At 33.7% G+C, this 17396-nt stretch overlaps 2 protein-coding genes across 3 annotated transcripts; one reads left to right on the top strand and one right to left on the bottom strand.

Moving 5' to 3' along the window:
* Window positions 1–3390: 3390 nt before the first annotated feature.
* LOC144551369 (protein DEEPER ROOTING 1-like) lies at window positions 3391–5506 on the top strand. Its single transcript, XM_078299315.1, has 6 exons — window positions 3391–3396; window positions 3502–3580; window positions 3893–4491; window positions 4821–4980; window positions 5117–5174; window positions 5267–5506. Exons 1-5 carry the CDS (start codon window positions 3391–3393, stop codon window positions 5134–5136), a joined length of 864 nt encoding a protein of 287 aa, XP_078155441.1. The 3' UTR covers window positions 5137–5174; window positions 5267–5506.
* Window positions 5507–9321: 3815 nt separating this feature from the next.
* On the bottom strand, window positions 9322–12514 carry LOC144551065 (elongation factor 1-delta 1-like). 2 transcript variants are annotated; one of them, XM_078298867.1, is made up of 8 exons: window positions 12334–12514; window positions 11944–12030; window positions 11733–11849; window positions 11090–11180; window positions 10878–11001; window positions 10493–10606; window positions 9804–9970; window positions 9322–9497 (listed from the first exon to the last, which is right to left on the bottom strand). In XM_078298867.1, the coding sequence occupies exons 2-8, from the start codon at window positions 12027–12029 to the stop codon at window positions 9420–9422; spliced, it is 777 nt and encodes a 258-aa protein (XP_078154993.1). In that variant the 5' UTR covers window position 12030; window positions 12334–12514; the 3' UTR covers window positions 9322–9419. The 2 variants fall into 2 exon arrangements, with proteins under 2 accessions (XP_078154993.1, XP_078154994.1); XM_078298868.1 differs by having other exon boundaries at window positions 9808–9970; window positions 12334–12488.
* Between the last annotated feature and the right edge of the window lie 4882 nt (window positions 12515–17396).

The raw sequence follows: 17396 nt of genomic DNA, 5'->3' as shown, positions 1-17396 counted from the left end.
CAAAAAAATACAACCAGTAGAACATTAAACACAACCAGTACAAGATGAAAGAAGAAGATGAAAAACAACTAGAAAAAGATAAAAGACAATCAATAGAACATGAAAAAGAACCAATACAAGATGTAAAACAACTAAAAGAAGATGAAATACAACTAGAAGATGAAATACAACTAAAAAAATATAAAATAAAATAAGTACGAGATGAAAGACAACCAATAGAATATGAAAAACAATCAATACAAGATAAAAGGATAACCAGTACAAGATGAAAAAGATATCATTGAAAATGTGCTACTGGTTTTAAAACATTTCAGTCCCTAAAACATGAACTTTTTTTAAAACATCTCTTGACGGCTTACAACAATTGTAAGTTACAACATCTAACAACAATTCGATTTTGTGATTTTAAAAGTTCAAATAGTCGATCCAAATCGTTCAATATGATATCTAAATTAAAATGTTCTTGGAGACCAAAATTTTCTTTTTTTTTTTTGAATTTTTTTACTATTTATTAAATATTTTACATAACTTTTTTTTAGTGGTCCAAAATAGTCTTAAAACAGCAGTTTTGTAAAATACTTTATTGGAGAGTTGGATTAGCTACTGTAATATAATTTTATTTTACAAGGAACTGAAAAGTATTGACATTTAGATAAAATTGCTAATTTCAAAATTACAAGAGGAATTAGCCATTAAGCACCTTCTAAATCGGCCCCTACTTTAATTTTGATATTTATGTATACAAGTAGCTTTCTATATCCAAAATTATTATGCATGGTTTGATATTTAGATAAAATTGCTAATTTCTAATTTATAAGAGGAATTAGCCATTAAGCACCTTCTAAATCCGCCCCTACTTTAATTTTGATATTTATGTATCCAAGTAGCTTTCTATATCCATTATGCATGGTTTGCTGTGAAATGATGTGCATATGATAAATTTTCATTAATAAGAGTTCACAAATACACTCATTCTAGATCTTCTTTTTCTTGCTATTAAAAAAAAATATGATACACTATATGTCACACCCCAAATACAGGTATAACAGCCTGCCGCATATATTTATTAAAACATATACGCAAAGCAGTGGACCTTTTATATGCATTACCAATAACACCATTATATATTAACCACATCCCAATATTTACATAATTATCTGACATGATACGGCAAACTATATTTTAGAAATGCCTCCCGCATCTTGTCAGTTTCAACAACCCAATACCCAATTTTTTTATGTGGTTATGCTGTAAGATGCAATTCAGAACCGTCTCTCCGTATCTGCGTAATAAACCTGAAAATAACCCAAAGGGTGGGGGTGAGAAATAATATAACTATTATCTCTCAGTGCGAATTTGTCACAATCAGGTCACTGGACTTGCAATCAATCCATATCCAGAATTAAATCCTTGCAACTTGACATTACTAGTTCAATTTATATATATAAATGAATGTATATGCTCAATCACAATATTTAATCGAATCTCAATTAATAGAATTTCAAATGAAGCTCAACAGATTAATTTGGCTTAAACTCATATTATCAAGTCTGGTAACACAAACAGATGATCTACCAACTTGTCACACAGGTGGCCAAGCTAAACCCACACCTGTCGGTACCCATATAGTACCCTCAAACTGACCCTCATCTGTAGTGTTCGGGCTTATACCATTTATTAAAGTCTGATTCATAGTCAGATAATATTTCGTATGCAATAAACTCAGAATCCGTAATTTCCAACACATTAAACAAAACAGTCAACGCCCCTCAATTGACTGGATATGACATCAATAAGACGTTTCCTTATAGTCACCCAAAGTCTCCGTTACAATCAATCAACGCTCCGCAATTGACGGATTCGATCAATCACCGCCTAGCAAGTGATTGACCATACACCATATGCGCATAATCGCTCAAAGTCAACAACCAGCAATTGACTTTGATAAGTTAGTAATCATCACAAATTTATGGTGACTTTCGACCGTAGTCCAAAATAGGAGAACACACAAAACGATAAACCATTTGAAATAACAGGTCAACAGTATTACACAAATCCAGTTATAATTTGATTGAGCTATGCACATGATTCACACAACTCAAATAATGCAACAAACAATCATTCAACATGACAAATGAATAACAATTTAATTCTTAAAAATGTAATATCAAACAAGTCCAGTAACCCCGCACCTGATATCGTAGACCAAACTGAAGAATTTGTAAAAATCATGCTCTTCAAAAAATCATGTCTCGTCCGTCTCTTCGTAATTACATCGGATAGCGATTTTCTCTAATAACTTCCAATTCAACAAATTGCCAATCCTCCTTTTTATCATTATTTTCACTATATCCCTTTTTTTTCTCTCTTTTATTCTTTCTCTCTGTTTATTATTATTTTTTGTTTCGTTTGATTTCTTGATCTCATCCGAGAGAGAGAGAAAGGGGCTTAATTTCATAGGGGAGGGATTAGAGGGAGGAGCAAAACATGCCGCGTGGCATTAGTGCCACGTATTTTTTTTTCTTTTTGTAAAGTTTATACTTTTACAAATGAAACCTTAAGTTTATGTAATTTATATATAAATGCAATATTTCAAAGAAATTTGTTAAACACTTTTTATAAATAAATCCTAATGTTTTCTAAATAAATAAATAAAGCCAAAATTATAACAAAGAAGTTTATAAAAGTTACCGAATGTTACATTGGATCAATAAAATTTGTTCTATTAGACATTATGCATTTTTCTAAGAATATCACTCAAACGTTCATATTAAATTTTCACTTATTAATTTCATATTCATATATATATTTTTTTAAGAGAATGTAACACTATAACAGTGGAGAAAAACCCTTTTAAGGTCTAATGAGTTGCTTTTAATACATGTTTTAAAAAAGAAATCATTTTTTGAAAGCTTGAGAGATGTTTTAGAAAGAAGTTCAAATACTTAAGATTCCAAAAATTAATGCCGCCTCTCAAAATCTGTTTTAGGGACTTGGGCGTAGTAGTACTAATTATTATTAAAAAATTGGTAGAATTTATCCATGGTTTTCAGTACCACTTGCTCCTTTCTCTCTATTTAGTTCTACTGGCCAATAGCCTTAAAAGCTACTACTGCCTATCTATAGCTCTCTATCTCTCTCTATCTCTAGCTCCTTCCCCTATCTATAGCTTCTGTGGGACTCATCTGAAGCAATAACTAATTACTTACAAGCCTTCGTCAACTTTGCAACTTCACATTATTAGAGAGAGAAACAGAAACTCTTGTATTCAATAATTGTTGTTTCTGACCAGTAAGAGTACTGCGTTTGTAGTGTGATATAGCTCTGATAGCTTTTTGAGAGAAATTTGATTAAAGCACATCAACAACTACTGCAAGATTGTTTGAAACTATGGGGGTAAGGAAACAATTATTCTTGAAACTATATATAATTCTCTATCTAATTATTACAAAATTTGAGAGCACTAACAAAGTTTCTTGTATATGATTTTGTTGAATGCAGATCCTGAATTGGGTACAGAACAAGTTCAATGCTAAACAAGAGAAGAAAAGACCTGAAACGGATTCAAATTTATTGCCAAGTAAGTTATCCAAATATAGTTATGTATAAACCAGTTATCAAACAACATGCATCTATCAAACAATATGCTTTCAGTCTTGGGTTTCCTTATCAGTAAAAGAAAATAGAGAAGCAAATATATTTTTGTGTTCTAAATTTTCTATAATGATCATCACTCAGACAGATCATGCATGTTTTATGTTAAATAAGATAACTTTCCACTTTCCAATGATATATTCTTCTTTTTCTCATTTTACCAAATTCAATACAAAGCAATTTCAAACTACTTCAGAAGATAAATTTGACATTAAATTACATTGTTATCATTTTACAGATTCATCGTTCCCTGAATCTCAAAATAAGGAGCTAAATAATTGGTCCCAAGGGTTGTTATCAATTGGAACTCTTGGAAACCAGGACATAAAGGAAGAAATAGAAACAGAAGAAAAACAGCATGATCAAGATTCACGTATCTCGAGGGACTATTCGCAAGGATCTCAAGAATACTCGCGCTCCTCACAGGAATACTTGCGCGCTTCTCAAGATTTGCCAGATTTCACAATAGAAGAGGTCAAAAAATTGCAAGAGGCCTTAACAAAGCTCTTGAAGCGCAAACCGAAATCTGGGGAGGAAGAAAAGGCCAACTTGCCACTCGATAGATTTTTAAACTGCCCATCTAGTCTCGAAGTGGAGCGTACTGGGAAGAAGGAATCAAATAATGAATCGGATGATAAAAATGAAATTGGTGATTTATCACCTAATACAAAGATGATTTTGTGCAAGGCAAGGGATCTACTTGTGAATAACAAGAAAACAATGAAACAGAAGTCCATAAAATTTCTTCTCAAGAAGTTATTTGTTTGTGGAGGCGGGTTCATGCCAAAGCCTGATCCAATCTTGAGAGATCCAACCCCAGAATCAAGGATGGATAAGGTACATTAATTAATGAATTACTAAACTTCTTTTAAATAATGAATATGTCTTTTTCAAAAATAAAAACATTGAATGTCATCTAGCTTCAATTTGTAATGATTCATATGAGAAAGACATGCTTGGATCAAGTGTTAGAATATTACTTCCCCCTTTCAATATGGTAGAGTTTGAGTATCATTTATATTTTCTATTGATTTAGATACAAATTTTCTCATTACCATCAACAGAAAAATCAGCTGCAATAATTCTTCCTTTTTTGGTATATATTACATACGTTATTGTTTGCTGATCCTGTTCTTACAGTAAATATACATATTTTATGAATGCAGTTTTTCAGGACAGTTCTACAAAAGAAGATGGTTTCTCAAAGTGCCGCTTCATCGTCTAGGAAGAGTTTCCTAGATAACAAGGCGTTTGAAAATAGGTGTGAAAGGGATGACGAGGATAGTAGGTCCAATCGGCACAAATGGGTGAAGACTGATTCAGAATGTAAGATTTCTTCTCTCTCAAAAAAAAAAAAAAATGTAAGATTTCTTGATTTTCTACATTTTCTACGAGCACTTTTAAGTTCACAACTCACTGATCTATAGCCGCTAATTGTTTAAATTTCATTGCTTTTATTCAGATATAGTTCTGGAGATCTGAGCAGATGTTTAGTGAATATCATTGCAAGGAATATCATTGTAAGGCTCTATTCCAAGCTCTTTTTAAATTCCAAGTTTTATATATTCAAATTCAGAACCATTATACTAATTGGTGTCATGGTATTTTGCAGGAACTGGTAAACTGATCGGTGCATTTTCCTCGAAGCATTGCACGAAAAATAGCTTTGTCATTTGATCGATTGAGGACATCTCATACGCTTGGCATGCTGAGAAACCAGAGCAATTACTGAAGCCGATTTCACTCGAGACAATGGATATTTCAGTATTATGTGTTCATATAGAAATCATCTTAGTTTGTTTGGCTGTCAAATATTGATTTTGTATACTATAGAGAACTATAAGGTTATCATAATTAGGTATTGGTTGCATCTATTTTAATGCGCATGTAAGATAATCTATTCATGTATCTATGAAAACAGAACATTTTAGCAAAATAAAATTTGTCATTGTCTATTTCTTTTATCTTCATGCAAATCAACTTGCCAAATTACTTTCTTGGTACAACTGCAAATGACAAAAAATACCAAGCACTTGGTCATGCGAGCCCTCCCAAGTAAAATACTAAGAACTAGGTCAACAATGAAAAAAAAGGGTGCGCATATTTTGTGTGATAGCTTAAAATGGAAATGCCAGTTGAAAGAAAGAACAAAAATGGTAACTATAGGTACATGGTACAGGCCCAAAATTGGAGAAGCATGTTAGTAGGTTTCCAAAAATGTAAAGGTACATGGCTAGTGGTAAATGGTCCCCTTGACCAACTCTATGCATTTGTGAGTTCCCTTCGGGATGGGGATAAAGAGTGCGTTCAAAGTAAAAAGTCTTACCTTTGGCAAATGCCAATGTATTAGTGTAGAACTGTAGATAACTTTGAATAATAATTAATAAAAGGATGTCATTTTGAAAATTGTAGACCAAGGATTCCAAACCATCTTAATTGTTTCGCCAAATTTACTATCAAGGCCAAAGGAATACAAAAGAAAATTAAAAAAATGGGAATCAATTGATCCATTCCTTTCACTTGGGTAGAGGTGCTACTTTTACCCGATTACTCGGATCTGATCCGGAACCGTACCGGATCCGATTAATTTGGATAGGGTATGGTTTAAAAAATATAACTGGTTAAATTATGGGTATGGTTACAAAATTAATAATTTAATATCTGACCCGGATCCGAACCGGAACCGATATTGTAATGGGTAGGATATGAGTTTCATTTAATTATCCGACCCATAACCGAACCCGACCCGATACCCGTATAAATACCCGATAAAACATATATTAATAACTATTAATATATAAAAATACAACTTTGCATATTAATTTTTGCATAAGCTGTGGTGAGCCCAGTACTTTTGAATGTGAGAAAATAGAATGCAACGATATATTCGCTATGTTTATACACATAGATGGATGTCAAATTTATTCCTTCCATAACAGTCGCATTAATTTTTTAAATAAAATTTATTACTATAGATACATCTTTCAATATTTGCCTTGATATCCTCTGCATAATAATGGAAATTTATTGCTCTCATTGATATGTCATTTCTACAAATTATTAGTATTCCATTAATAGATTTTTTGAATCATAGAAAAAAAAAATCCTCATCTCTAATATTTTACTTTTTAAAAATTATATCTCTTCTTCGATATTTTTTTTTCAAAAGTTATTCTCTCTCTATCTTCCTGATTTTTTTGTGACATATACCCGCTCCAGATCTGAAACCTCCCCGTATTCGAACCGGACCCGATAATCTACAAACAAGTTATGGGTATATATCTACCCGGAACCGAAAGACTGGACTCGAAATATCTACGGGTAGATAGGTATCTGGATCCGGACCCGACCTGAATTGAAACAGATAAGTGTATGGATCGAAATTTGGACCCGAACACTTTTAGGATACGGATCCAAATATAATAGTATCCGGACCCGACCCGACCCGACCCGATAGTACCTCTACACTTGGGTCCGCCTCTAGTTATCAATTCTATCACAGCATGACTCGTCACTCATGCCGGCCGCATACGTGATTGGTGTATCGTGTGATGTATCTTCCTTCAATTGAAAATGACACGTCACGTCATGTTATGTAATATGACACATAAAGTACCAAAGTTTATAATTAATCACGTCACGTTACAATCGCAAAAAAAAAAAAAAATTATAATATGATATGACATAACTAAATTATAGCATATTAGTCACATCACGATTTTACTTTACTGAGCCTGCCCCTCAGCCCCATGATTAAACCTGGCTATGAAATTTCGCTCCTTTTTGTGTGAGATTCTGTGTTTGTATTTTTGTTTTCATTCATGTGTTTATAAAGGTAGCCAACCTGGTTTCAGATCATAATTATAAATCAGAAACTGCTATTTAAAAATATTATCTGTTTCAGTGCTGCGTTATAATTTTTAAATATTGCTCTATCCATCTATCGACAGATCAGCAGAACTGTCAAAAACAATTATTAGTGTGTTCACCAAATATGCGAGTCTTAATCCTTGGTTAGCTACACGTATATAAATTTTAGGGTAAATTTTATGGGAGATCACTCAATTTTGTTCTTTGTCACGAATTGGTCACTCAAGTTTAATTGTTCTTCGGAAGTAACCGAACTTCTTATTTGTTCCGATTAAATCATTCCGTCATTTTTTTTTATCCAAAAAGTTAACGGAATGACATGTGAACGTCCAACTCATCATTTTTGAAAATTATTAAATCCTTCGACTTATTTGGGTACAATTTGAGAACACATTCTATTCTCACCCTTTCCCTCTTTTTTTTTCTTTTCCTCTTCTTCTTTCTTTTCCGGACTTCGTTTTCCCTCTTCGTATCTCAATGTAAAATCCTAAACTGATAAACAGGTACGTGAAATAAATATTTTCGTCTCATCCTTAATCTCACTACTTTGTATTAAAACCTGAGACGAAACCCTTATTCTATACAACAATCAAGCTTTTAGTCCCAAATAAGATGGACTAATCTTATTGCATTGCACTGGCAAGCATTCTACCAACAAAAGTTATATTTAACGAGAAGTAAAAAGAAGTACCCGAAATGAAAACTCGAACCATTGATTTCCGAGTCCGCATCGTCTGCATTAACTCAAAAGAACATCTTTTGAGTTAATACATATCGGTCGTCCGATTGTAAACAGAGCGCGTCTGGCCTCGGCCTAAAACATAGGATGTCTTTAATAGTAGTGTGAATTTAATTCGCACAAATCTTAAAGATAATCGGACGGTCCAGATACATTAACTCAAAAATTCATTTTTGAGTTAATGCAGAGGATACGAATTCTTGATTTCCACCCCATTCAGGGATCGACCAATGTCCTATCATCACAAATTTTTCGTACACTGATACTACTATTAATATCATAGAAAATATAGTTAAATATATGACTTTGTAATAAACTGATAACGAAAGATCAATCCGAGATATAAGTTGAAGGTTAACTTGCATGTGAAAACCAAGAGTCTGGAAGAGAAAGAAGAGGAAAAGATAAAAAATAAAAAGGGTGGGAATAGAATGGTGTTCCCAAATTGTACCCAATGAATTCAAAGGATGTAATAATTTTCAAAAATGATGACTCGGACGTTCATCTGTCATTTCATTAACTTTTTTGAATGAAAAAAATAACAGAATGACTTAATCTGAACAAATTTCAGAGGACAAATCAAACTTGAATAACCAATTCTTTGTTCCAATTCATAACAAAGAGCAAATCAAACTTGAATAACCAATTCTTTGTTCCAATTCATAACAAAGAGCAAAGTTGAGTGACCTCCAACGAAATTTACCCTAAATTTTATCACCACCGTTTCAACATCCCTCGAGTACAGATATTTAAAACGCAAATTTTGCTTCATTCAGCACGAGTCATATGCAACACTGTTTTAGCTCTATTGTCCGTGCACTGCATGAAGCAAAACTGCTCTGCAATCTTTACCCTCCATTTAATTGCATGCAGCCACATTATGAAACAAATGCCAAACAACACTTGTCTTATATCACTGTGGCAGCAAGAAATCAGGAAACCAACCACAGTTCCCTAATTTCCAAACAATAGATTCCTTTGATATATCACTCCAAATTTAAATCCCGAATGAAAAATAAAATACATTATTAGCAACTAAATCAGGGCCGGCACCAAAATTTTTAAGTTAAAATACTACTGAATATAAATGTAACAGAACACATGCCGGGATAAATCACTCAGATATAACAAGCACAAACTAGCTCTCATGGAAAATTTAAGTGAATGATATCATCACATAACAGAAATAATCTAAGCTCTTGTTGAGATATCTCATCACTGCAAACCAAAACCTCTGCAAAGACAAACATAGAAAAAAAAACATCAATCTCAAATCATATATAAATTGTTAAATTATCAATTTCAACCAGCCCCACTTAATCTATGGTTTCATATGTAATCAACTGTTTTCATGAGGTACAAGTTCATTCAATGCACTAGCAGAAAACAAGACATTCCTAATTTGCAATCATGCAACAGTTGATTACACACCAGCAGTTACTGTCATGTAACACTACTATTAAGAGGATAGAACTTCATTAATTATTGTTATATAATTAAAAAGGATAACTTTGAAGTTAAGAGTGAACTGAAAAAATACAAACCAGATCTTATTGAAGGCGACAATGTCACAGCTTTGAATGTACTCATTACAAGGTGGTTCCTGAAGGCGCTCTTCGATAAGAGTGTCAACAGAGACCAAGTCATCAATAATCGTCATCATTATCTGCAGCTTCTTGATGCCATATCCAACCGCCACCAGTTTTGCTGATTTTCAGAAAAAGAAAACATACACAAGTTAGATAACAGAATACGATTCCAGTCACATTATACACAAGTTATATAGTGGTATATGCCACTGCAAAGTGCGAACAAAGGAGGGATTATATATAACAAACCTCTACCCTCAGTTATTTGAAAAACCAATAACTCACCTTTTAATGTAAAAGACAACAACTGAGATGCTTTGATACCTAACAAGTCGATGCAATAACTCACTGAGGGATTATGTATATAACAAACCTCTACCCTCAGTTATTTGAAAAACCAATAACTCACCTTTTTAATGTAAAAAATAACAGAGATGCTTTGACACCTAGCAAATCGATGCATGTTCACCAAGAGTATAATCGTACAAATGATATTTAAACATTTTGAGAGGTACATGTGAAATTGACCACTACACTGGGTGATGTATGTATAGAAACACAAGCACACAACTTGGGCATGCACACACACACACAGAGACACATGCACATATACAAAATATAAAGAGAGAGAGAGACGTACAAGCACCCCAGAGGAGACCCTCCATCTGGACGCTCCTGACCATCTCCTCTAGCTTCTTCATGTCAGTCTCGTCATCCCATGGCTTCACATCCAACAGCACTGACGACTTCCCGGCTATCAATAGAAACCAACATTAGTTGCTACTTAGCATAGCCACACAAATTATACTAGATCTAGAAAATTCAAGTGTTTACAAATATAAACAAAAAAGGCATGATTCTACTATCTCAAGCAAGTGCAAAACAATATTCAGGTTATATTCAGCATTGTTTTTAATCAAGCAAGGCTCGTTCCCACTGCTCAGCTAAAAAAATTTACGTAACAAATCAATCAAAGCCATCACATTTAAAATAATTTACATAACAAATGCAGATAAAATTCATACATTCTTTCTTCTTAGAGGAGGCCTTGACAGCCGCAGCACGCTCCTCAGCTGCTTTCTTTTCCTCTTCGGTCTCCTCACCAAACAGATCAACATCGTCGTCATCGTCATCCTCATCTGCTGGTGCCTGAAAATAGAATGAAGAATTTAGTTACAGCTTACAACAATTTTGGAATGAAGCTACAACAAAATCTGATGGGTGGCTTATAAATAACCTTTGCTTCTGTGACTGGAGGTGTGACAGGAGACGCCTCAACAATGGCAGAGCATTCAATCTTCACACCCTTTCCCTCTTCGGTCACACCACTGAACATTACAAGTATTAATAAATCAACAAAAAGAAATGTAAGACACAATTTAATTAAGTTCTATACCCTTAGCTACCATGAACATTATTTGCACATGACAGTAATAGAAAATAAGAAATTTGATTTCTAACAACATAACAATTTCACACCCTTTTGTCTCCTCAGTCACAATACCGAAATTACAAGTAAATGAGAATATAGCTTTAGATCTTCAGTACCATGAACAGTCTTGGTAGTTCAGCACACAATCCTACCAGGAAATGAGAATATAGCTAGAACTTTTCTCACATATAACACAATCAAAGTGAAAATCTCAGCTACGATGTGATAAATTATAATCAGGATCAATTTATTAAAAGAAAATATCTATGTTAATGCTAAATTACAATTGACAACTCTCACCTATGGTGTTCTACATGAATTGACAAGCATTTGTTATAAGAGCTGAGTGACGTTTGTGTTTCTACCTATGGTGTTTCAATATTGACTTAAAAACCAACAAGTACCTCTAAATTCTGGTAAAATTTTATTAAAAAATTTATGCCTGTACCTCAATCTGATAAGGGCATCAATGTGGCTGTACCACCTAGCAACATTGACATACTCAGAAGAGGGAGCTGAGTTCAGAATTGCATAAACAGCAAGGTCATCCTTGGAAGCTTGGTACCTAATTTAACAATTCAACAAGCAGAAATCACAAAGTCAATGCCAAAATTTAGATGGTCTCAGTAGATGCATTCATTATGAAAATTAGACCTTACCCAGAGATGTAACTGCGTGTGAGGAGGTATTCATTGAGCTTCTGGAGCCCAGACTGAGAGCCAAGGTTGGTAAAAACAACTGCCATCCTATCACCATAAGAACAAAAAAAATTAACATTTGAAATTCCAAATTCCTGCACCGCTTTATCAGATCAGAAAAAGGTTGATAATTTAGAACGTAAAGATCACTAAAAACTACAATTATGATCGACGTTGCAAAATTGTTATCCCTCAGAAGTAAATCCTTACGAAAATATTGGGAACAAAAATAGATCCAGAACATCAAATTAAAATGAACAGATCTAACGAATTCCGACGCACTGATACAAGACCGAACAATACGATCAATTAATAACAAACGATTAAATCTGATTCAATAAAAGCAATCACCTTTGCAATCGAGGTGCTAAAAATCACTTTCCGAACTCGAGAAGAATAAAAGAGAGTGCTCGGGGAGGGTCGGGGAAAACGGCGGCTTGGCTTATAAAAGAGAGGAGGCAAACACAGCAAGGGTTTGTGAAGGTTTTGGAGAGCTGATTTAAAACCGTTGGATCGTGATCTGGCGGTAGATTCTCTCTTATGCAATATCGGAAACTAGAATATGCCTTGATTGGAATATTGGATCTCACAGCAATATCTGATTCTAGGCTTTTATGGGTCAGGTTCAGCCCATTGTTGTTACACTAATTTCAAATCGGCCCAGGAATTAATTTATTTTGCATCATTCATCAATCATCATGCTATCAGTTTTAGACCTAAATCAAATATAATTGGACACGTCATAATTCTTACTTGATACTACATGTGGATGCACTCTCTATTTTAGCGCTGGTACTCTATTTTATTAGATTCCACATTCTGTGCATGCACTCTCTATTTTCGTGCAATTAATTAAGAATGGATAAAAGGCGGAAAACGCTTGTACTCTCTGTGTTTTGGAATGAACTCTGCTACAGAAAAGCAGCGTCCTGCTTTTCCGAATCCAACTGTTCAAATTTATTGAGATTCGTGCATGAAAAAGTTTCTTTATAGAGATACGTGAACGAAAAATTTTGCATGGTTGGATTCGAAAAAGCAGGACGCTGCTTTTCTATAAGAAAAGCAGCAGAGTTGTGTCCCTGTGTTTTATGTTTAACTAGTATCGTTGCAAACGCACGGAAACATATTATAAAATAAAAAAGATCAAGAGTTTGATTTACAATTTGAATTTCAAATTATAACACCCCAGTAATTTTATTAAATTTTTCTAAATTTATTTTGGACCTTTTTGTAATATTAGATATTTTAAAGGTTTAAATATAAAGATCAAAAAAAAAAAAAAAAAAGGTGGCATTCTTTCCACGCGGCCTCTATGCATTCATCTCCTTAACACCTTTTTAATTTGTTTCCATCTTCATCTTCATATGACTCGGTTAAAAAAATAAAAACAGAGAAAGAAAGGAAAAGAAAAATAAAAGAGAAAGAGAAGAAAAATAGAAAAAAAATAATAATAAATAGAAATATTTTGATTGTATATTCGATTGGAATTTCGACTACGTCGCGTTGATTATGAACAAGTGTTGTATCTCGAATTGGATTTCTGAATTGATCACTATCAGGTAACCAGACTTCTCTATAATCTGTGCTTTCGATTTGTATGGTTTATTTGCTATTGAATTGGGTAATCGGATTATGATAGCATATTTAACTGGAATATGGGGTCTAGATACTGAAATTGTTTTTAATGAACTGGAAATACTGGGAATCGCCTGTTTCAGGGATTCCAACTGAAATGGAACTGATTTTATTGAAAACCTAGACCCAACTGATATTACCGGTTAAATTTGCATACGTAATTTGATTTTTGATTGTGTGTGTTCGCTTACAAAAGTAGGCTACAAAGTCTCAGGTATAGCAAGCTATACCAGTTTAAACCTTGAATCTACTCTCGTCTAGGGTTGCAAGTGCACAACCCTATCCGTGTAGTATATTAAGGTATCGATCCTCAGGGACGGTTTAATTCGATTCTAAATTTCTACAAGTCCGAGTTAGGTACTAGAAGTGCGAAGAGTTGGGTTTGATTTATTTATATTTCCTAATTTCAAATGAAGATTCAATTAACAGTAATGAAAGCAGTTAAAGGTTTTAGTTTTGAATCAAAGATAAAAGGCGTTCCTAGGGTTTCAGGTTTCATCCCAAACTTTGCCTTCTCTGGACCTATCATGCGACTCGCATCATCTCTGATGCGACCCGTATGATGCGACTCGCATCATCTCTGATGCGGGTCGCATGGCCCTCGAGCAGAGCTGACATGTGTTCGTATCTAAGTTGATTTCTTGTGCGAGGCTTCAACCTGTGGCTCTCGCCTACTGGTATCTAACCTAAATTGATTGTCTGGTTAACTAGAGGTATCTACAACCTTTCGATAATAGAAATTTCACCTCTCGGCTACTATTGATCTTAGATCTACCTCAAATGCTCAATCACAATTACAAGATACATCAAGGCCAAATTACTAGAAGAGATGCTATAGACATCTAACAGTAGACAATCAAGAATCAATCAAGAAATCACAATCAAGCAAACAATGAATACTCAAACAACAATCACACAAGTTCAAACTTAGATCAAAACATCATTCAACTCAAAGACAAGGTTTAGAGACTACATCCTAACCCTAAGAACTAGAGATCTACTCAAGCATAGCAAAAGAAAGCATAAAAGAGAGAGAGAATAGGCAGATCATGATGAAGCTCAAAGATCCAAGGTGGATTGGAGAGGATCTTGCAATCTTCTCTTCTTCTCCAAGCGATCTCCAATCTCTCTCTTCTCCCCTGATCTTTTCTCTCTCCTTGAGGCTTTGAATCTTTAAATTTCGGAACTCCCTCTCTGGTAGCAGGGGTGGCCTATTTATAGGCTTTTTAAAACGAGTGCTTCAATTCTGGGCCTTTGCTGTCTGCTCTGGAAACTCGCGATGCGACCTGCATCAGGTCTGATGCAACCTGCATCGACTCTGATGAGGGTCGCATCGGCTCTGATGAGGGTCGCATCGGCTCTGATGAGGGTCGCATCGGATGTGATGAGGGTCGCATCAGATGTCTCAGATTTCAGTAACTTCCCTGATTTTGCCCGTTTTCGCCTGATTCCTGCAAAGTAAGAACCAAAACATAGCAGTACCACATTCTATGGATATTCAATGTAAAAGGCACCATTTGTTGGTTCAAAACATAGATTTTTGTATGGAAACAAGTCGAAATAATAGGTCTAATAAAGTGATATCAGTGTGGATTAATCCAATCCTGTTGAAATGATTGTTTACTGTTATTAAGTCAATTATAGAGAAGCTGCGTCGTTAAACAACTGGTTACTCAGCTTTGTAGCTGATCCCGTATTGTTTCTATTTCTTTCTGTTGCGACGTAGGTTGGCAGGATGGCGGATGGATGCGAGGATGTCGTTCTATCGCGTCGCGTGCCCGACCCGGCCGCCGGGGCGTGACAGAATGGTATCAGAGCATTCGTTCTTCGGACTGTGTTTGGGTCCAAGTTCTATTTGTTATCTATATCTGATTTGAATTTTGATGTCTCATTCATGAGATCAATTTGAAATTTGTTTAGTATATCCTGTTTGATTATCAAATATTTCATAATATCCAATATTTGTGATACTTAATTATTATCTAATTTATCCATATGATATGTTTTGTTTTATTTGAATTTTGATATGTCTGGTTTATGAGATTAATATGAAAATTTTGAGTATTACCGTTTGATTATAAATCTTAAAATTTTATTATTTGTGATACCATTTGATTATTATTGAATTTATCCATTTGATATGATTTTATTATCATTGAATTTTTAGAAAATTTAAAGTTACGAAAATTACTTAAAAGTGATTTGATTTAAGATAATTATCTATTTTGCTTGATCTGTGTGTCTAATAATTCGATTTGAGGATCATTTATTATGTCCCGTTCAATTTGAATATCATCCGTTTGAATTTTGGGGACAAAATTCTTTTTAAGGGGGAGAATTTGTAACACCCCGGATATTTTTAATTATTTTGTACTTATTTGTAATATTAGAAAAATTATAAGGTTTAAATGTTAAAACATAAAACTTAAAAGAAAAATATAAACGTGGCACTAAGGCCACGTGGCCTCCATGCATTCATCTCCTTAATTAACACCCTTTTATTTGTTCTCATCTTCATCCGTGAAGAAAGAAAAAAAAAGTGAGAAAACAGAGAATGAAAACGAAAAAAAAAAGAGAAAAAGGAAAAGAAAAATTGAAAGGAGAAGAGAAAAATAAATAAAAGAAATATTTTGATATCGATTATATTCGATTATATATCCGATTGGAATTCTGATTGTACGTCGCGAGAATCGTTGAATTCGAATTGGAGTTTCTGAATTGACCGCTATAAGGTAATCATAGTTCTATATAATCTGTGTTTTCAATTTGTGTAATTTAAATTGGATATTGAATTGGGTAATCGGATTATGATAGTATATTTAACTAGAATATGGGGTCTAGATACTGAAATTGTTTTTAATGGACTGGAATACTGGGAATCGCCTGTTTCAGGGATTCCAATAGGAATGAAACTGTTGTTATTGAAAATCTAGACCCAATTGATATTATCGGTTAAATATGCATACATAATTTGATTATGTCAGAAGGACTAAATTGAAAAATAGTTGTTTATAGTTTCGATTTAAGGTTAAATTAAGTGAAATTGAATTGTATGCCTGATCTTAGGCAGAGCACAAATATTTTTAGCATGGTCTCTTGAAATTTTGAATTGAGAAAAATAGTAGATAATTGAAGTAATAGTCTTGGTCTTCGTACTTAGTTTAGAAAATTAGACTTTATATAAAGGTAAATTATGTTGCTTAATCTAAATTAGGCCATATCTGAAAAATAAAGGAAAATAAATTTGACCGTACTGTTCGATTGGGACAGAGGTGAACTGTTGATCTGAAATTGAATTTAAATAGCTAATGGGCATTTAAAATGGGTTGGGATGGTTTATAAAATGTCTAATTACATTTATAAGAATTTAACTGATATTACAGGTTACTGTATGATATCGAAAATAAATATAAGTATTGATTAGAATGTGTATATTACTATTAACATAGGCATAATTACGAGAAAGACTGATAAGACAAAATGATCAAGAAGAACAGACTGCTAGTGACCTCATCTATTGCCCTACGATATCAGGTGCGAGGTTATTGGATTAGCCTGAGATTCATAACTAGGAATTAAATTGTAACTCGCTGTGCATTTTGAATATTTGATTGATTGCATTGATTGAACTGTTGCATCATATGCATAGCCCAATACAACTGAAACTAAATTACAGGTAAGTCCGTTGACTGTCATGTTGATATTGTTTATCGATTGGTTGATTCTTATTGTAAATGATTGATTGAGACCACAGTGACTAAATTGAATGAATATGAAAT

This window comes from Carex rostrata, chromosome 3, assembly GCF_964058835.1.
Source record: "Carex rostrata chromosome 3, lpCarRost1.2, whole genome shotgun sequence".
NCBI classification, from domain to species: domain Eukaryota; kingdom Viridiplantae; phylum Streptophyta; class Magnoliopsida; order Poales; family Cyperaceae; genus Carex; species Carex rostrata.
Note: the sequence above shows the minus strand (reverse complement) of the source record. Positions and strands in the feature narration are given on the sequence as shown.

Coding starts and splice junctions, on each gene's coding strand:
- LOC144551369 (XM_078299315.1), top strand. Junction 3,581..3,892: donor GGATTCAAATTTATTGCCAA/GTAAGTTATCCA, acceptor ATCATTTTACAG/ATTCATCGTTCCCTGAATCT. Junction 4,492..4,820: donor CAGAATCAAGGATGGATAAG/GTACATTAATTA, acceptor TTATGAATGCAG/TTTTTCAGGACAGTTCTACA.
- LOC144551065 (XM_078298867.1), bottom strand. CDS start 12,029: ATGGCAGTTGTTTTTACCAACCTTGGCTCTCAGTCTGGGCTCCAGAAG. Junction 11,181..11,732: donor GATGCCCTTATCAGATTGAG/GTACAGGCATAA, acceptor TGTAATGTTCAG/TGGTGTGACCGAAGAGGGAA. Junction 11,002..11,089: donor CTCCAGTCACAGAAGCAAAG/GTTATTTATAAG, acceptor TTCTATTTTCAG/GCACCAGCAGATGAGGATGA.